Below are 24,887 nucleotides of genomic sequence, written 5' to 3' on the forward strand. Positions count from 1 at the left end.
AATAACTTCAGAGATGGGTGGAATTGAGAAAAGGATTTCTGTTTTGTTATTTTCCCCGAATAAATAAGCCTTAAACATGTTTGTAAGCTACTGTGAAGTAACCAGTAGAGAGGAAGTGATTGAAGATGAGAGAGAGAAACACAGTAATTGATGAACCAATGTCCCCGAGGAGACGGGAGGGTTGAAATCAAGAGTATAGGTCAAGAGGCGAGCCTGCGAGAGGCCATTGCTAAGGCAGGTGATATTTCTGGCCAGCCGTTAGCTTTTGTGCAGAAGAGTGAAGGAAGAATCAATCACTTCCTTTCTGGCTGGGTAAATGTCAAGAAATTCTATGGCAGAAACTTCCCCAGGCAGGAGGCTCAGAATTAATTGTTAGGATTAAGCATAAACCAAAAGGAGCCGGGAAGTCCCAAGCACTAAATCCCAGGAATGGGGCCTTCATGGATAAAGGAATTTCATCTGTGAATGATCCAGGAGCCCAGAATGCCAAGGGAAGTTTCTAGGTTCTTGGAGATCAAGTTAATGCCCCCATAAGGTTGTTTCACATGGGCCAAAATGTATATTGATTTTTTTTGCCTTTATTACACTTCCAGAAAGAGAGCATGATCTCCTGGAATCTGTTTAGGGAATAAAAATGTCTGTACAGAAGAAAAAGGTTGTTTTTTGACCTTCTGCTGACATTGTCTTGTTGCTTTCGTCACAGCTTATTTTCTGGCAACATGAGGCCCACAAATTAGGAATCTCCTTGCAGGCCTTCAAATACAATTTACCTGATTAACAAAATCTTAGTGGAATAGAGAGTGTTTTCCTCTGTGTGTGTGTGTGTGTGTGTGTGATGATTGGGGCTCTTGGATACATAGGGTGCAGGGATGAGGGCAAGCTGACCTTGTTTTTCATCTCGGAGACCTGACAAAGATAGTGGGCTGAGATAGCCTTGTAACGCTAAAACAGAAATACTTAGTGTACAAGCAAGTGTGTGAGTGAATAGATCAAAGAATGAATGAAACTACCCTCTGCACTTTAGGTTCTAGCGGGCACCCCGAAAAAGGCATGTTGCTATGGGGTATAAAAATTGCTCAATATATTTTTCAGTAAGGAATAAAAGAGCCGACAAATACTGATTGGATTAAATGGATTAATAACTGATAAACACAGGGTTGTGGCATGTGCTAGGTATAATGTATTACATAGATAAAGTGGATATGCACCATATATCAGGCCATGTGCCAATTGCCTGCATGTAACTCAAAACAAAAGACAAAGGTCTTGCCCTCATGGAGTCTGAAGTCCAATGAGGGTTTCATTAAACTTGTAGGACACCATTTCCATGACTTCCATCAGTAGAGCAGATTCTCTGTGCAGATACTTTTCACACAAAAAATGCCTAATCATCCCAGAAAATCTGAACGGTATTAGCAACCTCACTTTCTCTGAGATAAAGCTGAGATTTCTTTTAGTGACTTGTCCAAGGTCACGTAGCTATTATGTGGCAGAGTTAAGACTCAAACAAAAGTCTGTCTCATTTCAAAGCTTGGGCCATTTGCCCATATCAAACTGCCTTTAATTTGCCCATTTTAATGTAGGAAAGAACTAAAAGGCTCTCTTTGATGGATGTGAGGTGATTTGTAAAAGCTTAAGAGACTGCCATTTTTCATGATATGTGTAAATGTGCCCTAACCTCCTGAAGCAATATAAAGTGGTTCTTTATGTTCTTAGGGTGTTCCTCATCTAAGGTAAAAATTATCAAAACTACGGGGGAGAAAGGTTCTCTGGAGATTTGCCTCATAAAACAAACAGAAATCAATTTTGACTTGTTTTCTAATCATGATAAATGAAGCCAGGTTAGGAGGAAAAAAAAAAAAGTCCCAGCATTAGTTGAGGATCATTTTGCCAGGAAGCATTGGTCTTTGACAAGCAATTAAGAAGTCCTGTGATTGTACCTGGCAGTGCCACGGCTCAGCACACTCCTGATTAATTCTCATTTTCTTTCTTTCCTTGGGATTTATTTACTCATTTCACTTGGAATGTGTTTAGCTTCTTAACCTCCCCCACTCCTGTTTTCTTACGTGCTTCTTTTCTTGGCCCCGTGCAACTGTACCTATACATTAATCAGTGCCATATTCATTACTCCTGGTGAAATGCCATACAAATTGGCGTTCATTCATTTTTGTCTCTTCTGCTGAGCCATTCATGGTAGATTTCCCTGTCGAAACCTACCATGTTTGTTTTCTGTATTTCCCACCAGATGTTCTTTTAAAAGCCAGAAGATGTCTGCCTTGGTCTCGTTAGTATAAAGAGGGTTCATCCAATATAAACTGCCAACAGTAGGTTGGAAATACTCATCAGTATGGAAAGGGTGAAGTCTGGGCAAATTGGATGGGTCTTGGAGAAGCTATAAGAGTTGGAATCCACATCATGATCTTTGTCTTCATGGCTATCAACTGTTGACTCCTTTCTCTGGTTCAGGCATTCTGTCTGACTCTTACATTATTTCCCTGAATCCTTACAACAACTCTATAAAGATGGTAATGGAAAAAGACAAGATGACCAACATTCAGAGACTTTAAAGCACATGAGCAGTAAGTGGTGAAACCACCTCAAGCCTCTGCCTGTTGACTTAATCATAGGATAACCCACAGAAACACTAATTCAAACATGGTGTCAAAAACAGCAGCAGTAATGAATGCCTCAGTGAAAAACATTTGGCCCAGCACCTTGGTTAGGTTGAGTTTGCATGGCAACCCTATTGAATCATGGGTTTCTCAGAGCTGGGAGCTGCAACATGCCATCTAGCTCTACCTGTCCTCTTTGGATGCTGGGTTGGTGTTTGACCCTGTGAAGGGCTTTGCATTGCTTTGCCTACCCACGATGTACTCGCTCACACATAAAGTGGGAGTCCTAGCTCATGGTCTCTGAATTTTTATCCTCAGCCTTTCTTCCCACCTAGTTTTTTCCTTATTGTGGCCCTTCCTGGCCACCCACCCTGCCATTATCTTTCTCTGACCCTTAGGACTTGAACCCTTTTTTCATCCTTTTTGTTTTATTCTGGTGTTGTAGTCCTGAGCTAACTGGAAAATGCTTCTCACAGTTCAATTGCCCCGGAAACTTTCTACATGGAACCAGACCCTAATGGGTTTTTTTCCTTTCCTTAGAGGGCTGTGCATCTAGGAAAAGGGAACATATATGTTATCCCTCATGTGTTAGGGGCTTTATAGTAACTATCCTGGAATAACCCTTAGAGCATCTTCATAAGAAAGGTAGGCTTTATTATCCATGTTTCGTAAATAAGAGCACTGAGGTTGAGAGAGGTGATGCAGATTGCTGAAGTGCCTATAGCTAGGAAGTGGCAAGTCACAATGGGGCCCCAGTTCTGTCTACTCTAAAGCCCAGTCCGTTTGTCTGCTTCTCTGTATGTCTCTCTTTTTCTCTCTCCCTATTCTCCTGGAAGTCATAGAATCCTGTGATTCTCTTCCAAACTGCTTTTTTCGTATTAAAATTATAACCCGTTATTAAAATATTTAAGCACACAAATTAACTGGTGCTAATTATGATATTTTCAAAGGTGACAAGCAATCAGAGTGAGATTTAAAGAAGAAAAAAACACCTAAATATAACTTGGCATCTTTTGTAATAAATACAAACTTTGGTCAATCGTGACTTGATCTAACCAATATGCCTCAGGTCTGCACAGAATGGAAAGGTTTTTTGGAAATCCTAGTACTTCAGAAGGTTTTGGCATCCAAATCCATTGCTAGTTGCTTTCTATTTAGTCTCTCATTTTCTCTCTAAAGAGAGATTGATATGATGATTTTTAGCTTAATTTCAGAGTTGTTGAGTTTTCTCCAAGAGACCCTAGTTGGTTCACCTCGCTCTGAATCCTTTGTCTTTTCACCCTTTGTGGCAAATTGAGACGGGGGAAAACTATTAGGTTGGAGCAAAAGTAATTTCTATTTTTGCCATTACTTTTGCCCCAACCTAATACCTCCCAGCAGAATGTGGTGGTTGCGGAGAGAAAGGGAGTGATGTGTGGAGAGTCAGTCATAGTGCATGTGCAATTCAAGATACCCGGGCGGGCATGGTAGGCTTTGCCCTGGCGTTCTATGTCACTGCAGCCTCCCCTCTCATCACAGCATAATTTACGTGAAGCAGGTTTAACTGGTGGTCAGTATTTACCAGAGCCAGCCTTCTGCTTCTGGCCAGCTGGATGACTTGACTAGCAGACCATTGCTCCATGTGGGCCACCGTTTCCCATGAATAGAGTGCAACATTTGAACTAAATGAACCTAGGTTTCTCCCATGGAGTGCAGTTTCTCCCTAAATGAACCTAGGTTTCTTCAACATTCTAAAGGCTCTGACTCTAACTGCTGCAATTGGACTCTTCCCTAGAAGCGTCTTGCTGAGTCTGAGAAAGGCACGTCAGTGATTCTCCAGGGGAAGTGGGGGGAAGCAGAGGCAGCGCCATTCACAATGAGCCATGGCTGCTGACAGCAGTTCTGTTTAGAGGGGAGAAAGAGCTTGGGAATCATGATTATATGGATCATCTCTCTCTAGATCGACTTCTTTTATGGGAGATAATACTGAGGTTAAGAGGTTAAGCAACTGGCTAAAGTCACGCAGCAATTTATAATATACCAAGATATTTATGAGTAAAATATATATGAACTAATTATATATCTGATAGTTATTTTTAAGGAGGAAGAAGTTACCATAAGAAAAAGAAAAATAGGACTTGGGTGTTATAACATGAATCGCGCCCGCGCGCATGTGTGTATGTGTGTGTAAGATAATTTTTTCAGCAAATTAAAAACAAAGCCTAAAAAGAATGAGAATTTCCTGAACAAAAATGTTCAAAATGATGACTAACTAGAAAGTATCGGAAACCACATATTCCTTAACCAGTACTGTCTCATACAAATATAACGTAAGTCACATAAGTACGTTTAAATTTTCTAGTAGCTGCATGAAAAAAACAGAAAGAACCAGGTAAAATTAATTTTAATAGTGTACTTTAATTCATATCTAAAATGTGACTTCATTGTATAATCAATATGATAAATTATTCACATATTTTACCTTTTTGTACTAAGTCGTTAGAATCCAGTGTGTATTTATTTTGCACTTGTGGCATGTCTCGATTAGGGTGAGCCACATTTCAAATGCTTAGTGACCACACGTGGCTACTGGCTACAGCACTGTATACTGTGGCAAAAGTTTCTTTCCTTTTTCTCTTTTCCCAGGCTCTGTTGAAATTTTTCTTTCAGAAAAATATTTAAATAGGATATACTGTGACTTTGAAAAAATACACATATGTGTATGTTTATATAAGTATATAAATGTATACATGTATATTTCTATCTACCTGTCTAATGTCTATCTATTATCTATCTACCTACCTACCTACCTACCTATACATCTGTCTATCTAGAGATCTCCACAAAAGCAAGGAAAAAGAATCTCTGACACTGTATTTCCTTAACAAAATGGAGAAGTTTCTGCAGGTCTCATTATTTCATTTCAGGCTTTCAGATGTTCAGGAGCCCTTCATTAGAAGGTTGATTGATTAATAATCTCCCCACTAAGCTTATAGCTTCCCAGACCTCCATGGTGGCCATGAGGAGGGTACATTTAACACATGATTGGCCCTTAGTCCCCATTTCTCTGGTGTGGGTTTTCAGCTTTTGTTACATCAAAGGTCTGGCAATTTGTGCAGGAAACTCCTTGAAGCAATCATGAGCCCATTTTTACTGTAAGAGTTCTTACTTCCATGTCCTAAAAAAGTAATAACCACAAAAGGACATTTCCTTGCTAATGCACTGGGGAGAATGGACTGTGACAAAGGCTGGTTTCTCATTGCCAAGATTTTAATGAGGGGACTCACCTGAAAATGTCTAGTGCATATTAGGCTCTTCTATTAGTTTCCGAGAGCTGGAGTAACAGATTACCACTAACTGAAATGGTTTAAAACAACAGAAATGTATTTTCTCACACTTCTAGTGGTTAGAATTCCATATTCATGGTTTTGGCGGGGCTGTACTCCCTCTGAAGGCTCCAGGGGAGGATCCGTCCTCACCACTTCCTAGATGCTGGTGGCTCCCAGCAGTCCTTGACATTTCCTGCAGGTGCGTCTTGCCAACCTCTGCTTCCGTTGTCTCATGACCTCCTCTTCTGCCTCTCTGTCTGTGTGTCCTCATCTGTTTTTGTAAGGACATCAGTCTTTGAGTTTAGAGCCTACCCTAATCTAAAATGACCATAACTTTGTCACATCTGCAAATACCTTATTTCCAAATAAGGTTGCATTCTGAGGTTCTGGATGATCATGGATTTTGGGGAGACATCATTTAACCCAAAGCAACTGTCGCTAAAATTTTCCTACCAAGATCCCTTACTCTAGTTTAACTGGCCTCTTATTCAAAGTCTACTCCGTAAGTTATTTTGGAATATAGAATTTCAGAACAGAAATCGGATCTGATGATTGCCTAGTTCTGTGGAACCCTTTCTTTAAATGGAAATTTAGTCACAGCAAAGGACAGAAAAGAACACAAACCGAAGCTTAGGTGATATGTTTGCAGGAGGGTGGGGTGGCCTAAAGTGACCCCCCGCTGCCCCCTCCTCTTTGCCCCTCACTAGGCTCCCGGAAGACTTCCAGAGCATCCCAAGGGCTCCCCAAGCCCCTGTTTAATCATAATCCCTTTACTGTATGGATTAAAAACTACTGTTTAGGGAGATATAGTGAATTCTCCCAAGTCATACTGCAACTTGAATCTGAGCCTTGACCCATCTATGAAATATCCAGACTGTGAGTCCATTCATTTCTGCATGACCAAGAAGGGCCAGTTGTGTATTTTTCTTTGAGAAGAGAAAAGCAAAACAGTTCATGCTTGCAATTCTTTTCTTCTTTTTTGTAAACTATAACAGAAAGTTCATGGTGAGGCCAAAGCCATGACGACACCTGTGTTGCCTCACATTGCTTTTCTGTTTCCAACTGGAGGAAGAGGTACCCAGAACAGTCACTTTTGAGTCAAGTGTGTGAGGAAGGAGTCTCTCTTGCCAAGGATTGCTCTAGATGATTCCTGCATAGCCAGCACTGTGCAGGGCGTCCACTTGAGCGAGGGCTCTGTTCCCATTCTATTTCTCACTAGTATTTTCAGTATTTTCCCCCAAAAGTAGAGATAGCCTGTCTTTGAATGCAAACCACGGGCTGAGACCTCCAAATTACTTTTAAAAAGTTAGCTTCTTCAAAAAATTTTGTTCCACTTCCCTACTGTCTTAAATATACTGGTGCTTCTGCCCTAAGACCTTTCAAGAAAGGTGCATATTCTACCTGATTTAAAACAATAGGTTATTTTGGGTAAATAATATATCTGTTGGATTTATTGTGCTTATTATTTTATTGGACCACGTTATCATTAACCTAGAGAAGAAGCTTGAGGAAAGGAGCTAGGGTTAGGCAGAAGATAGGTATGTTTTGAAATAAGAAAGGAAAAGGAAAACGTCTGGAACCTTGACATTCCACAGGATATTATCCCATGAATACAAAAGGTGATGGGTAGCTAGAACCTGAGAGAGGAGGTGCCTTCTGTTGGAATTTAAAATTCCAGAATGTTCTGGAAAGTGCCAGATGCAAGACCAAGTAGGACCAGCTAGTAATGAAAATTCCTCCCATACTGACAAGGTTGATGAACACATGGTGGGTGCAGTTCATGGAACACTGGGGGGTCAAAAATGGTCTCAGTTACCTTTGTGCAATGGACATGGCACCCCAGGTTAACACAGGGGCCACCTGCCTAGCAGGCATGGACATCAGATGAAGGCATTTTTAAACACCTTATTTAAAAATTCAGAGGCTAGATATGAGTACATACTCATTTTAAATAGTTCAGAAAAACAGATATCCCCTTTTCCTCCTTCCAAACATATTCTTCCCTTAGAGGCAACCAACATTATTAGTTTAATGAATCACCTTCCAGAACTTTCTCTGACATTTAGGTACATACAATCACTCCTCAGTATCTGTGGGGACCCAAATCCAGAAACCTGTGTGATACCAAAATCTGCAGATAGTCAAGTGTCTTTTGTAATATAGTGTAACGTTTGCATAAAACCTATGCACATTCTCTGTATACGGTTGACACTTGAACTACATGGGTTTGAACTGAATGGCCCCACTTATCTACATGTTTTTACCAAATGGCAAATTGAAAATACAATATTCATAAGGTATAAAACCTGCATATAAGGAGGGTCACTTTTTCATATATAAGGGTTCCACGGGGCTGACTGTGGGGCTTGAGTATGCATGGGTCAGGGTATATATGTGGGGATCCTGAAACCAATCTTCTCCATATACAGAGGGATGACTGTACTTTAAGTCATCTCTAGGTTACTTATGATATGTAATACAATGTAAATGCTATGTAAATAGTTGTACTGTATTTTAAAATTTATATTTTATAGTTGCATTGTTATTTTTATTGTTTTAAACAATGTTTTCAATCCATGATTGGTCAAATTCACAGACATGGAACCGACAGAAAGTGAGGACTGACTGTGTGTGTGTGTGTGTGTGTGTGTGTGTGTGTGTAGATAGACAAGTAGAATTTTGTGATCTAGAAGTGTTAAATATAAGAGGTAATTACGTGAGGTAAATAAGATGTGTGTGTTAAATATAACGGGAATACTACTATATACATTTTTCTGAAATTTGTGTTTTAACATTTTAAGTTGTTTTTAACTATTCTTTGGTATGGATGTGGTATTAGTCTGTTCTCATGCTGCTAATAAAGCCATACCCGAGACTGGGTAATTTATAAAGAAAATAGTTTTAATTGACTAACAGTTCCACATGGCTGGGGAGACCTCACAATCACGGCGGAAGGCAAATGAGGAGCATCGTCACATCTTATGTGGTGGCAGGCAAGAGAGCTCATGCACGGGAACTCCCATTTATAAAACCATATCTCATGAGATGAGGGGAACAGCATGAGAAAGACCCAACCCCATGATTCAATTACCTCTCAACGGGTTCCTTCCACAACACGTGAGAATTATGGGAGATCTGGGTGGGGACACAGCCAAACCATATCAGACATACTTCACATATCATGTATAGATGAGAAAACAGGCATTTCTTCCCAATTTTTGCCCATACACATGTGGTGGACATTATTCTTGTTCAGCAGTATCTGGTCCTTTTCTGCTTCCTGGTTACAAGAGGTTTTATTAATACCTTCCCTCCCTGCCTTCTTGGAATTAGCTGTGGCCATGCCACTGGATCTGACCACTGAAATGTACTTGGAAGTAGTGACATGTGACCCTTCTCAGCCAAAGTATGCAATTGCCGGTGTTCGATTCTCTACCCGTCTTTATGCATCCCGTGAAATGCTGACATCTGAGTCATCTGTGTCCCTGGGTGTCTATGCTCATCAGAATCCTACTGCTGACCTGCATGCGGCATGTGGCACAGGCAAGAATTAAACCCTTGTTGTTTGACATCACAGAGACTGGAATTACTTGTCATCACTACATAATCCAGCCTATTCTGACCAATACTCATAGCTATGAGCAGCCTTGTACATGCTTCTCTCTGCACCTGTGATGACATTTCTCCAGTAATGAATGTCTATTGAAAAGTTAAAACATTAAATTGCTTTTAAAGTATCTTCTTATCCCTCGAGCCCCTACCTTTTGTCCCTAGGCTCCTCTGCGTCTCTTGACTTCAGATTTTTTTTTTGTATTATTTATTCATGTTTTATTAGATAAATATCTTCCCCCAGACAAACCTTGAACTCCCTGGAGTCAACCGATTCCTTTGCCCAAGCCTCCAGTGTTAGTGATTGTTTCATTAAACTCTAGTCTCAAGGCTAATCCTTGCTGGAAAATTCGTTCTGTCCTATAAGAAGGCTCCGAGGCTGCTAGTCTCAAACCACTAAACAGGCCACACAGGTGTTTGGTGTTACTTATTGATGGCTGTGTGACCTTGTTATTTCTCTCTGCATATTTCTCATATGATTCACACTGTTTAAAAGGATTACCTTTTTGGTTTGGGAGGTGCAGATTTAGAGAATGGGATTTCCAAAGCCATATTCTCCCTTTCAGAGCACAGTGAGGGTATTCTTTCCTACCCAGCGGGTCAACGGTGCCACAGGCTTGCCAGTGAATGAGTTTATTCAGCTCTGACCTGTGTGGCCAGTGAGCAAAGAACATGACAGGGGTTTCTTTGAGGTGAGCAACGCCCTCCGCCAGAACCTAGAAGTAGGGTAATGATGCTGAGGTTGGTGTACACTCAGAACTCAACCCTGCTGCAGAGTAAGGCAGCCCCATCCCATCTGGGCTGTAGCTCCCACGATGGTGATTCCCTAGATCATACGTTGATGAGAAGCATAAGAAGGTCAGAACCAAACCAGAGTTTTGAGCGTTCTCTCACCGCATTCCATAGTTTCCCCGATTGCTGAAATTCTTTGCAACTTCCATTCCTTCACACATCTCAAATGGCTGTGAGGCATAATGTGGTCTGTATGAAACAGAAACTTCTGCAAAACAGTCAGATTCAGAGTTTATGGCAACATCAAGGAATAGTTTATCAGTTCAGCTGAGTATAACCACTTGATTTAGCACTTCCTTTTCATCATGCCTCTCCCCTCATCACAAAACTGCAAAGGCTCCCTGTGACATCCAAAGCCTCTTGTCTTTGCCTGTTTAGGAAAAAGTGACCTAGAGGGAACTCTGCAGAGGCTACAGACGGAATCTTGATGTTGCCTCCTGCCTGCTGTACTGTCCTGGTTAAATCCTTCCTCTTCTCTAACTCTGTGTCTCCATCTGTAAAACGGGGATAGTAATAGAGCCTATCCTGCAGGATAATGGTCAGGATTAAAAGAGTTAACCCAAAACAGATAATAAGGGGTTCTGAAGATGCACTCAGGAGCCTCACTCAGACACCTTGATGCAGACGGCACCTAGTAAACACGGGTGATCAGAAGTATGGCCCTTCCCTTAGGGCCGCTTACTCAATGGCCATCCATTGTCTGCTGAGCCTAGGTCCCTCCTACCTATGCCCCAGGCTCCTGTCCTGGAATCCTGGCTTTTACTACCAAGTTCCCCAAAAGCCCCATGACAGGCCGTTTTGAGCTGACGGCACCTGCTCCTACTGGCTTCCTGGAGCCTTAGATGTGCCCAGTGCTCTGGACCTCTCATACCTTGTTGAACCACCCGGCACTTCCTGACTCCTCTCCTGAACCTCATGTGCTTGTGACCCACGATTCAGCCACGGTCTAACCAGCTCTTCTGTGTGCAGCCCTCAGAGCCCCAGCTCCCACAGCTCTAATTCCACGGCTGCCCCTGCCCTCTCCTCAGCCATCCCCTTCTGCCATCACCATGGAAACCTGTAGGAACAGCAGCTTTTCCTCATCCTCTTCTCCTCCTAATCTCCAGCCCACTCCTCCTCCCTCTTCTTGTCTGTGTCCCTCCTCTGAGACATGTTCAGATGTTGTTACTGCATGTTAATATGTTGCTTTTCACACATCTTATTTTCTTAACTATTTAGTGAATTCATCATGGTGGAGGGAGTGGGCACTAATGGACTCTGTCATACTTCACAGAAATTAAACCTGAGGCAGCTAAATATCCTTTCCTGCTCCATTCTAAACCTTTATGGGTCTCCACAATAACCAGTAACTCCATGGTTGTAGAGTTCAGACAATCATGACATAAACGTAGGAATGAAGGCAAACAGGCCCGCCCTTCCCCCAGATGACTGGGGTCTTCCCAGCTGGTGTAAAACCCTCTTCTAGGTCAAAACATTTCTTAAAGTAAATGAGTGTTGACTATGACATGTGGGGAAGTACCTAAAATAATGTGATTGAAATACTCTTAGTTGGGTGTGCTACATTGACCCTAGGGAGAAAGAAACAACTAATCTGTGTTTTCTATTATTGCACTGAAAGAGAGTGGTGACTCGCCAGGCGCGGTGGCTCACGCCTGTGATCTCAGCACTTTGGGAGGCTGAGGCGGGCAGATCACGAGGTCAGGAGATCGAGACCATCCTGCCTAACATGGTGAAACCCCGTCTCTACTAAAAATACAAAAAATTAGCTGGGCGTGGTGGCGGGTGCCTGTAGTCCAAGCTACTCGGGAGGCTGAGGCAGGAGAATGGCGTGAACTCGGGAGGCGGAGCTTGCAGTGAGCCGAGATCATGCCACTTCACTCCAGCCTGGGTGACAGAGCGAGACTCTGACTTAAAAAAAAAAAAAAAAAAAGAGTGGTGCCTCAGAATTGTGTCTTTTTCAATGTTTGTTGTCTCTACATGGTAAAATCTGAATTTAGTCCTAATTCAAAATGCATGAGATTGGGAATGGGATTGGGAATCTCATTATTTGCATTAATGTATGAGACTTTCTGAGTAAGTGTTGGTTTAAGTAACTTTTTTCTTAAAAAACTCAGTAGAAATGGAACTCAGATTTTAAAATGGACTTTAAAATGGTCTAAAAAGTGTTTCTTGGTACAAAGTGAATTGGAGTTTACCTATTTTTTCCAAAGGGCAGGTAGCAGGTCTGAAGTGAGAGGGAGAAACGTCCGCTGTTGCGTTGTTCTGGGAGATGTGATCTGCCGGCTTATTCAGAATGTTCAGGGATGTCCATTCCCACAGGGCCATGTGTTGTTCTTCTAGCTGCATGTTTTACCTTGATCTACTGTGCTTGGAGCCTTTTCTTTTCCAGATCTAGGTCTGATACCTTCCCCTCCTCCTTACCCTGGGCTGTAATTAAAAGGAATATGTGGAAATGCAGGCCATAACTATTTTAACTTCTGTGAATAAAGCCCATCAAGATGATGGCCTGTTACTGTGGGTCGGTGGGTCAAACATGAGCCAGTTTGGGGAAACAGCCTAAGGTGGATATACCACAGAGGCCAGCAGAGCAGGTAACCAGGCACAAGATGCGATTGCTGACAACAGAGCTGCTGTGACAGAGTAAGGAGTGCATAGGGAGGAGGGACCACTGAGGTTTGACTGCATGTGGGTACCCCATGCACAGATCCTGAACAGCTGTTCAATGGAATTAGTCATTTGGGAGATGAAGGAGTTGTAGGTAGAGGAGTGAGGGATTGAGACGGGGAGGGGAAGCCATCTAGCTAGTGAGGTTTGTGTAGCAAGAAGGTAACCACTCGGGGCACCCAGAGTTTAATCATTAAGGAGACTGCTGAGAAACAGAGTGCTGCATGCTTAGAGTTATTTTACTGAGAGACAGGAGATGTAGACAGCACTGGGGGATGTAGACACCACTTGTTAAAATCTGGCAAAAGAGAGTTTAGAGGAGAAAGGCATTGCTGTGTGGTAAGAGCAATGACTTGGTCAGGATGAGGGTGGGCGTGGAGCTCTGAGGAAGGAGGTACAGAAACCAGACAGAACTCTAGCCATTATCTCCTTTCTTCCAGTAATCTGACAAGGTCCTGCTAGAACCTTCAGTACACTCTAGAGCAGGCTTCTACTTAGTACAACTGATACCATCCCCATGCAGCCATCATGGCCCCTCCCAGGGCCCATTTGTTAGTAATAATAATAATAATGCTTAAGAAACGTTGAGTCCTGTGTGTCTTATCAACTGTCGTAAGCTGTACAGTCTCCCAAAAAATGCCTTCAAGGAGACACTCTTATCCCCATTTTACAGGGAGAAAAAAATGAGCCTACGGTCAGCAATTTTAAGCAAATTTTCTATTGTTGCATGACTAGTAAATAGTGGAATAGGCCAGTTATTTTTTTTCAACTTGACTGACTGCAAATGTCTTAATCATGATTCCTGACAATCTTCTAACCCTCTAAAAGGACCCAGACACTCCTAAGTAGTTAAAGAGTCTGACGTTATCAATCAATGGAAATATTTTCAAAAGGTAAAGAGAAAAGAAATTAAAGTTATGATGATCTTTTAAGGCAAATCCTGCTTTCTTGAAGCTTGGTCAGCCCTGGCACAGGCAGAAGTGAGTGTCATTTCAAGGTATGGGGCAGGTGAAATGGAACACGGCCGTCCTGGCATCCGCAGCTCACAAGAGAGTGGAGAATGTGGAAGTTACATGCTCCATTTAGGCGTCAGTGTTCTCTACTACAAAATCGTCTCTGCAGTTCATTAATCAGACTCTCTAAATTTGTTTAACTCAGTATTTATAACAGCGTTAAATCCAGTGACACCAAAAGGTGCCACCATGTGTATCAGGAAGTCTGATTTTAATCCTCAGAAAATGTGTTCAATGTCTTTCCCTCCCTGCTCCACACTTATCAGGGACAGTGAATGGAAGCCAGTGTTCAATTTGCATGATGTGCAATGGTCTAAACTTTCCCTGAGTCCTAATCGACTTAATATCCTGTTGCCTTTTTGAAATCCGATGATGAAATGTAACCCTGAGACAGCTTAAACAGAACTCAAGCCTGGATGCTCTCTGCAAAATGGTCTAATTTGGTGGTTATAGCACTAGTATTGTATGTGCAATGATCAAATCCTGTGTTTTCAATTGTCCTTTTTATGGTCAATTAAGGCCGTCTTAGGATATAGATTTAATATGGGAAGAGTCTAATGTAACAGGTGAAAGCATGCCCTCCAATTACAGCGAGAGTGTCTTTTTGTGACAGTGGTTCTCTGGGTACGTTTACAGGGTTCTATTTTTGAACTTGACTCCAAGGGCCAAAGCAGCACATTTTGGAAATGGTTTTGTAAACTGTAATGAAGGTATCTTTCTTTAGCAGCTTCCTGCCCAAAGACGCCAGAGTGCTTTACAAACTTATCAAAGTGATATACAGGGATCGTTTTAGCCTCTGCTGAAATACAGGGGCCCGGGGGAAAACTGCAGTCATTGGCGAAAAATCTTAGATTGTCAGGTCGACAGGAGGAGGGAGAGTGTACAGCACCTAAAATACCCTCCCACACTGGACGGCATGTCCCAAGGGCAATGGTCTCATCTACTGCGTGCTGCGGGTGACGTTTGTGAGAGGGGTCCTGTGAGTTTTGATGATTGTCTCTCTTAGACATGCTGCTAATACAGCTCCTTGTAAAGTTGATTCTTTCCTTGTATTCGTTCATCTCATATCAGAGACTTTAAGGTGCCCTCTGACATACGCCCTCTACAAAATAGGCGTGTTTCATTTTTTGGCATAGTAGATCATCAGAAGGGGAACTGCTATATCACAGCTTCTGGAATCCTGGCTAACTACAGGGAAGAGATGTCTGAATTATAGCAGAACATAAAAGAAGACAGCTTGTGCTTTAAAGCACGTGTTCAAAGCATGTCTGAGCAGAGACTTTTGGGCTCTGTTTTAATTAATACTTTAAAATTCATATTTAAAATATCAGATGTTTCCATAAAGAGGAGGATGTTTAAATGCCTCCAGACTACATTACTTTTTATTCTTGATTTTACCGGGGGGTCCAAAGTTCAGTTCCATAAAGCAAGCATTTATTTGTCACTTTCCATATACATCGATTGCCATGCTTAAGATGCAATACGGGCTTCAGAAATGGATTCACCCACAGGCTCCCATGGCCCAGTGTAGAAGGTAAGAGATTCATGTAAAATGATTCAAATAAAAGGAAGACCCTGGCCGGGTGCCGTGGCTCACGCCTGTAATCCCAGCACGTTGGGAGGCCGAAGCGAGTGGATCACGAGGTTAGGAGTTTGAGACCAGCCTGGCCAACATCGTGAAACCCTGTCTCTACTAAAAATACAAAAATTAGCCAGGCGTGGTGGCAGGCGCCTGTAATCCCAGCTAGTTGGGAGGCTGAGGCAGGAGAGTTGTTTGAATCCGGGAGTTGGAGGTTGCAGTGAGCTGAGATCGCGCCACTGCACTCCAGCCTGGGTGGCAGGGCGAGACTCTCTCTTAAAAAAAAAAAAAAAAAAGTAAAAATAAAAAGGAAGACCCTCATAAGTGCCATGATAGACACATTCTCATAAAGCCCAGTAGCATGTTTGGGAGGTTTATGAGAACATATCAATAATTTTTATGTTTGTTAAAATATTTTAAAAAATATTTTTATGTTTGTTAAAATATTTAATTGTAGTTTATCTTAATTTTAATTTTGAAGTAACAGAGCAGGAGACCTAAAAAATATTCCTTACTAGGAGATAGTTGTGGAATATATAGCATTTATATTTCTACATTATTATGTGACACATTTAGGTGTTCCTTAAATAAAATGAAATTGACCAAAGTTCTGGTTAGCATGTAGCAAACTAAAATTATGTGAAAATATCCAAAGCCTTAAAAGAGCTAGGATATTCCTGCATCCACACTCGCACAGCTACTCGCCGTAAAAGTGATTGTTGACAAACATAAGGGGGCAAATAAAAGGGCGTAGCCTTTGTCTTTTAAACCACTATGACAGGAAAAGTTATGGGGAGCGGGTCAGTGAGGAAGGAAGTCTGAACATTGCTGCATTCAACAGAGAAAGTAAATGAAAGGAAGATGCTCACAAATAAGAGAGGAGAAAGGACCACATTAACTCTAAAGAAGGGGGTAGCAGGTCCTGTGGAGCCTGTGGGGCAGTGCAAAAGCCTGATCATGCTGGTAACCGGTGGTGGGTTCAATGGAAGAACGCTCAGGGTTAGGCCAGAAATGTGCCCTAGTTTTGGGGAAAGAACATTTCACCTCAAGTTCAGAGGAAAATTTAGATATCTTAAAACTTTAGATAGGTTAATAGAGAGGACAGAAATGAAAGAAAGATTCTACAAAGGGAAGTCCTGGCTATCTAACTGCACAAACCTGAAAGATAGTTGAGAAAGGCAAGAGAGGGAAGAAGGAGTGGAAATGGGGGGAGTCAGTGAGAGATACACAGAGAAAGGGAGAGAAAAAAATGGTACATTCAAAGAAGCATATTGTGACAAAATGTGAACTTCTCTAATAAACTCAGTTTAAAAGAGAACATATAGGCCAGGCACCATAGCTCATGCCTCTAATCCCAGCACTTTGGGAGGCTGAGGCAGGAGGATCATTTGAGGTCAGGAGTTCAAGACCAGCCTGACCAACATGGTGAAACCTCGGCTCTACTAAAAACACACAAAAAATTAGCCAGGCTTAGTGGCTGGCGCCTTTTATCTCAGTTACTTGGGAGGCTGAGGCAGGAGAATCGCTTGAACCCAGGAGGCAGAGGTTGCAGTGAGCCGAGACCTCACTACTGCACTCTAGCCTGGGCAACAGAGAGAGACTCCGTCTCAAAAAAAAAAAAAACAAAAAAAAGCATGTAAAGTAAATGGATGCACACGTGAGGAGCAGCATCCATGACGCATCACGAGTGTACGGGATCCTAAGGCTTCCTGACAATTGCAAATGTTAAATAAGCCAAAGATCACAAAAAGAGGTTTGTTTTGGCAATTGTGCACAGACCTGCTGCGAGGCAGCTGGTGCCCTGGTAAAAGGTGGCAGAGTAAATGCAGAACCACACAGGCGCAGGCTACCTCCTTTCTACGATCAAAGAAAATAATCATCACCCTGCTAAAGGGCTGGACAAATATAAATAGGAGAAAATTGGAATCCAAGATAGTTGAGAAGATTATAAAAGTGTGTCCTATTGATTTAAGCGAGTTCACATCTATAAAACTAGATGAATTATTTCTCACAGAAGACACGGAGAAAATGGCGATTAGGATCTCTGCACCAGTTTCTGTGATTTTGTTGAGACATCATGAAGAAGAGAGGTGAGTAGACAGCAGACGGGCAGGGCCAATGTGGTTTTTGTCTGGTTATATATTTCTGTGGAATAAGTTCCTAGAAATAGGATGTCTGTCTGGGTCAAAAGGTATGCACACTTTCACTTTTTTTTTTTTTTTTTTTTGAGACATAGTCTCACTCTGTCACCCAGGCTGGAGTGCAATGGCAGTATCTCCGATCCCTGCAACTTCTGCCTCCCAGGTTCAAGAGATCCTCCTGCCTCAGCCTCCCCAGTAGCTGGGATTACAGGTGCCCACTGCCACGCCTGGCTAATTATTGTATTTTTAGTAGAGACGGGGTTTCACCCTGTTGGCCAGGCTAGTCTTCAGTTCCTGACCTCAGGTGATCTGCCTACCTCGACCCCCTACAAAATGCTGCTAGTACAGGTGTGAGCCACCACACGTGGCCCACACTGTAATTTTTGATACATATTGACTAATTGCTCCTCTCCAGAATTTTTACTAAAATTATAAAGCCACCCAGAGTATATTATAGGACCATTTATTATACCTGTTTGATAAAACTATGCATTTTTATCAACGAAATTTTTAAAAATTAATGTGGCTTTATTGCTCATAAGGTTTAACTTTTTTCATATATTTATTGGCCATTTACATTTCTTTAGTAAAATACAATTAATGTCCTTTAGTACATTTTTCTGTTTGGCTTTTTGTTTTATAGTACTAATAGTAATTGATATGACCAGAATATCAATTTTTTTGTTGGCCTATATATTCCACCTGTGTTTTTTTTTTTTTTTTTTTTGAGACGGAGTCTCGCTCTGTCACCCAGGCTGGAGTGCGATGGCGCGATCTTGGCTCACTGCAATCTCCGCCTCCCGGGTTCACGCCATTCTCCTGCCTCAGCCTCTCCGAGTAGCTGGGACTACAGGCGCCCGCCACCACGCCCGGCTAATTTTTTGTATTTTTAGTAGAGACGGGGTTTCACTGTGGTCTCGATCTCCTGACCTCGTGATCCGCCCGCCTCGGCCTCCCAAAGTGCTGGGATTACAAGCGTGAGCCACCGCGCCCGGCCTCCACCTGTGTTTTTTAAATGTTATATTTCAATCTTACTTTTTACGTCTTTGTCATATGACATCTTTACTTTTTAAACTTTTATTTTAGATTCGGGAGAATATATGCAGGTTAGTTATATAGGTAAACTCATGTCATAGGGATTTGTTGTACAGATTATGTGATCAGCCTCGTACTAAGCCTAGTACCCAATAGTTATTTTTTTCTGATCCTGTTTCTCCTCCCACCCTCCACCCTCAAATAGGCCCCAGTATCTGTTGTTTCCCCTTTGTGTCCATGTGTTCTCATCATTTAGCTCCCACTTATAAGTAAGAGCTTGCGGTGTTTGGTTTTCTGTTCTTGTGTTAGCTTGCTAAGGATGATGGCCTCCAGCTCTGTGTGTGTTCCTGAAAAGGACATGATCTTGTTCTTTTCTACGGCTGCAATAATACTCCACAGTGTACTTGTACCACATTTTCTTTATCCAGCTCACCATTGTTGGGCATTTAGTTTGATTCCCTGTTTATTGTGAATAGTGCTACAGTGAACATATGTGTGCATGTGGCCAACATTTTAAAAGAAACGGAGAAGATAAGTTCTGGAAACTGGTAGCAGAACTTAAGCCCCAGTATAATTCTGAACAGATCCATCTGTTCATCATTATTTGTCTACTCTAAATCCATTCATCTCTGTTCATTCAGCAAATATTGATTATAGTGTGCTAGGCATTAGGAAATATGCTAGAAAACAAACAGAAATAATCGTCCTTGCCTTATTGAAACTTAGAGTCAAATGAGGGGAATTATTAAACACATTTTGTGAATTTTAAGACAGCAATAGTGAGATTTGTTTGATGGAAAGAGTAATATCAAGATCAAAACGTGTGTGGGTGGGGTCACAATCTTTGTGTTAGTCAGGGCCTTTGCTACTCCAAGTGCCAGAAACTTAAATCAAAGTGGCTGAAGCTAAAGAACACTGCATACCTCATGTATGTGAGAAGTCCGTGAACAGGGCTGGCTTCAGGCCTGGCTGGGTATATAAACTCAGATGGCACCCTCTACCAGGACTTCGTCTTCATCTCTTTGCTTGGCTTTTGTCTGTGTTGGCTCCATTCCCCATCCCTCACCACTTCCCAAACCTCATACATGTTTTTATTTTCCCATAAGTTCTCCCCTCATAAGGCAAAGATAGTTGCCAGCAGCTCCAGGCTCACATCCATCCTTCAGAGAAACTCCAGTGGAAAGAGTCTAATGCAGTTCAAACAAAAGCGCAGGATGAAGTTCACTTAAATGAATATGGGTCCTTTGCTCATCCCTGAATCAGTGATGTGGCCAACAAAGACAACATACACTGGTGATCATGACCTGGAACAAAGTCAAATGCCCCTCCTGCAACTAGGAATGGAGTCATCCCATCTGTAAATAGACTGAGAGTCTGTGGGAACAAGGCAATTTCCTATGGAAAAGAAAAGAATGCTGTCCCGCAAGGCTAAGTCTCCACTGCAGGCCCCACTGTGGATGGTGCTGGTCAGAGACTCTCCGGGGTATTAGGATCCATTTTTTAATCTTATATTTTCTCTCACACACTCTCTTTTTTCCCCCTCTCTTGGCTTGATTTCACTAGTTAGAACCTTCTTTACAAAATCAGATAGAAGGGTTAAGAATGGACATCATTGCCTTGTTTCTGATGTTAAGTGGAAAGTATTTCATCTATTAAACATTTATACCACTAAGTATGATGTCCCCTGCAGGCTTTTCAGATGTGCTCTTTATCATATTAAGTGAGCCCCATTCAATTTCAAATTTGTTAAAAATCTTTTATCATGAATAAGTGTTAGATTTTATCAAATTTTTTTCTGCATCTTTCGAGATAATTGTTTTTGTCCTGTAGTCCATTAATTAAGGTTATTGTATTAATTGATTCTTGAATATTAAACCAACCTTGCATTCCTTTAATAAAGCCTAGTTGGTTATTTTCCTTGAGGTATACAATCCTTTTGATAAGTTGTGTTAGTTTTCTGTGGCTGCTGTAACAGATTACCATAAATTTAGTGGCTTAAAACAAATTTATTTTCTTACAGTTCTGGAGCCCAGAAGTCCAAAATTGGCATCACTGGCCTGAATTAAGTGCTGCCAGAGCTACACTCTCTCCAGAGGCTCTAGGGGAGGGTTCATTTCTTGCTTCTTCCAGCTTCTGGTGCCAGGTGGCATTCCTTTGCTTGTAGTCACATCACTTTGATCATCAAGGCCAGTATCTTCAAGTATCCCTTTTCTCTGATGTCACATTGCCTTCTCTATCTCTCATAGAATCTCCTTCTCAATTCCACTTATAAGAAAACAGTGCTGGCATTTAGGGACCACCTGAATAACCTAGGATCATCTCCCCATCGTAAAATATTTAATTCAATCACATATGCACAGATATTATTTTCCAAATCAGGTAGCATTTACAGGTTGCAGGGGTCAGGATCTGACATCTTTGGGACCCATTATCAGCTAACTAACTATGTTATTAAATTTAGCTTGCAAATATTTTGTTGAGGATTTTGTGTTTATATTCATGAGAGATATTGGTCTTTTTTACTTTTGATATCTTTAAATGGCTTTGGTAGTAATGTAATAATGTAATACTGGCCTCATAGAATGAGTTGGAAGTGTTCTCTCCTCCTATATTTTTTGGGAGAGTTTGTAAAATACTGGTATTATTTCCTCTTTAAATGCTTGATAAAGCTTACCCGTGAATCTATCTGGGTCTGAACTTTTCTTTGCAGAAATTTTCTAAATTACCGATTCAATTTATTATTATTATTTGTTTTTAACTGTTTTCTGCTATTAAGATTTTTAATTTCTTCTTGAACCAGTTTGGTAATTCGTGTCATTCTAGAAATGTTTTCTATTTTATCTAAATCGTCTAACTGTTGGCATAAAATTATTCATAGCATTTCCTTATAATCATTTAAATTTCTGTAAGATCAGTGGTGGTGTGCTCTTTTTTATTTATTAATTTGGCGATCTGTGTCTTCTCTCTTTTATCTTGGTTAGTTTAGCTAAGATTTGTCAATTTTGTTGACATTTTCAAAGAGCAAATTTTTGATCTTACTGATTTTCTCTAATGCATTTGTACCTTCTTGTATACTTCAAAGAAGTCATTGGCAAATTAAATATCACTGGACAACAATTTCATATAAGTAACTAGGAAAGGTAAGGAAAGACACAGAATATAATTCAAGTCCCTGAAGACCTGTATTACAGAAGAAATAGGGAGATTCTTTCACATGCCAGGGAGTAGAACTCAGATCAGTGTACAGAAGTTTAGAAGAAGCAAACAGGAGTGTTGTTGCCCCCATCCTAGAACACAGACTCTAGAATCAATCAGATTTAGACCCTAATTCTGGCCTTTCCCCTCTACTTGTTGTATGTATTAATTAAGGTAATGTATGCTGCTATAACAGGTACGCCTTCAAAACTCAGGATCTTAACAAGTTGATAATTATTTCTTGCTCTGGAGAGAAAAGCTCACAGAAAAGACTTTTATGACCCATGCCTGAAAGTGAGAATTCTACTTCTGTGCACATTCTATTGACTAGACCTAAGTGAGGCTAGAAAATTAGTCAAATCATGTGCCCGAAAGGAAAATAAAATCTCTTTGGTGAGCTGCTAGCTAGTCTGTGCCACACTGTATAACCTGGGGTTTAACTACTTTTTGAGCTTCTGTTTCCTTAAATGTGAAAAGGGTATACAGGCATACCTTGTTGATATTGAGGATTTGATTCCAGACAACGGCAAGAAAATATTGCAATAAAGCAAGTCATACATATCTTTTGTATCCCAGTGCATATGAGAGTCGTATTTATACTATAGTCTCTTAAGTGTGCAATAGCATTGTGTATTTTAAAAAGTATATACCTTAAAGAATATTTTATTGTAAAAAAATGTTGACATAGAGACTCAAAGACAGCATGTTTTAGGAAAAATGGCGCCAATAGACTTGCTCAATGCAGGGTTGCCATGAAGCTGCAATTTGTAAAAGCTGCACTATCTGTGAAATGCAATAAAGGGAAGCATAATAAAAGGAAGTATGCCTGTAATAATTTCTGTCACATGGGTGTCTCCATACTGCTCAATATCTGGCACAAGGTGGGAATTTGATGAACATTTGTTCCATGAGTGAAGTGAGTTTAAGGACTGGTGTGCATAGTATGCTCAGAACTATGTTTGGTGTATAGTAAGGGTTCAATACCTGAGCATATTTACTGCTGTTATTGTTCTTAAGACTTTAGAAAGGAATAAAGCCAGACAAGAACATTTTAAGCTGAAGTTTAAAGAGTGAAGTTCCCATCTCTAAAAGTTTTCAGGCAAAGCCCAACTCTTAGGGAGGTCACAGAGTCCTACTTTTGTACTCTGAGGCTATGGAATCTAGTGGGGCATCAGACAAACCATAGTTTCATTTACTATCTTGTAACTTCAAGTGAGCCACTGTGCTTTCCTGTGTCTGTTTCCTTGGATTCAAAAACCTGCTTAGTAGGTTAGCCATGAAAATTCAATGAGATAAATCATATGAAAGCAGAACCCAGCTGATACATGCAGTGAAGCTGCTTCATAAATATGTGCTTCTTTCCTCTTACTTCGCTTCCTTCTTTATTGTTTCCTAGTCTGTGATACAGAAAATAGTCTGAATTAATTGCATTTGAAACAAACATTGGTTGTAATTTAAGATAAAGAGAAAATTCCTAGGTTGGGAATTGGGATCCTGGTTCTGCAGTTTCCCAGCCCTTCCTCTATGCTAATGATCATAGAATTACATAGTCTGCACCCCAAAAGCAATATCTTCTGTTACTTAGGATTCAAGGCACGCATGTTTGTAACAACTGGCTTCTTAAAACTTGTAAGAACTACTGATGGGTAAACCAGTCATGAATCAGTTTTTTATGTTCAATGAAAGTTGATGGAGATTAACCAATTAAATAACTAGTATATAACTAGTTTCCCTATTTCCTTTTCCCTGTTTCATAGAAAAACTAGTTATATATTGCTTTTCTGTAAGAAGGTGGTAAATGTGAATTGAGAAGCTCAAGGTTAGCAAAACAGAAGATAATAATCAAAGGATTCGATTTCTATGTGGGTGCTTTATGATAATGCAGAATGGCAGCCTTGTTCATGCAGAGACAATATAAAAGCCTTCCCCCAACTTCTCCCCCTCCTCCAATTCATAAAAGTCAACATAATGTTAAAACAAGAAGTTTAGAATTAGGATGAAACCCATGTAGTAATACAATAATTTCAGGAGGACAATATCAAAACAAATATTTATTTACTCAGGTGGTGGTTGTGGTTTTCTGGCTTTTTCTCAGCTGCAGTGCATTTGTGGCTTTTATTTCTGCACTGCTGCTTGTTACTTGGAGCCATTACTTCCTATCCTGTTGCTGTCAATCATGTCTTGAGGTTATTCTAGCACCTTATGAAAAGCCACCATCCACCTACTTTTAGAGCTTTTGAGATAAACCCGGGGAGCACTAGGAAGGTGAGTGAGTTACCGTTGTCAATCTGGAATGTGAGGTTTCCAGTGCAATAGCACCACCTCTTCTAAGTCACCATGGCCAGTGCTTCTCAGAATACAGAATGATATAATAAATAATGCCTGTGTGAAGTGAAAGCTCTGAGTAATGGAACCAGCTAACATCTAGAATTTTATTAGGCACAAACTGTCTCAGATGTTCTTAGTGCTATTATTATCCCCTCGTTAAAGCTGGCAATTCTTATTTTTAAAGCACTTTGCAGACACTCATTGATACATGCCTGGAAAAAAAATAGATGTTTCTTTTTTCCTTAAAAATTTCCCATGAGGCTTTAGAATCATATACAGATAATACTCTGATTACTGAAGTGGGTGGATTTTCCAGTCTTTGTTTTTCTTCCATTAGTCATCTTAAGAGATCCAAACTTGCCTTGCCATGAAATGCCAGACTCCGTGCTGCAAGATTCCCCTAGTTGAGGGGAAGGGCAGAGCCAGCCAGAGCCCCTGGCACCCTGTCAGGGGCTGCCTCCTTTAGCTCTCAGTAACACCGTCAGTTCCTGGCCTCCTTATCAAAGAGGGAAGAGGTGATATAAAATTAGAGAAATGGCCCAGAGAGGTGACCCCTCAGAGCACTCCTAGCTGGTGTTTAAAGGGGAGCAGTTACGACGTTGTTCCTGGAG

General features: G+C 41.0%; 1 protein-coding gene across 4 annotated transcripts in view; it reads left to right on the forward strand.

The window, feature by feature from the left end:
- The window catches only part of CDH13 (cadherin 13), a 1,187,225-nt gene that overhangs the window by 282,756 nt on the left and 879,582 nt on the right, over nucleotides 1-24,887 (forward strand). The window contains exon 1 of one of the 4 annotated variants that reach the window (XM_063613011.1): nucleotides 16,093-17,667. The exons of the other annotated variants lie outside the window; for them this stretch is intronic. Coding sequence (XP_063469081.1) covers nucleotides 17,655-17,667 — 13 coding nt within the window. The 5' untranslated portion in view covers nucleotides 16,093-17,654. Of the gene's footprint in view, nucleotides 1-16,092; nucleotides 17,668-24,887 lie in introns of those variants that run through there. 4 annotated transcript variants of the gene reach the window in all.

Source organism: Symphalangus syndactylus, chromosome 11 (genome assembly GCF_028878055.3).
Source record: "Symphalangus syndactylus isolate Jambi chromosome 11, NHGRI_mSymSyn1-v2.1_pri, whole genome shotgun sequence".
Classification (NCBI taxonomy): Eukaryota; Metazoa; Chordata; class Mammalia; order Primates; family Hylobatidae; genus Symphalangus; species Symphalangus syndactylus.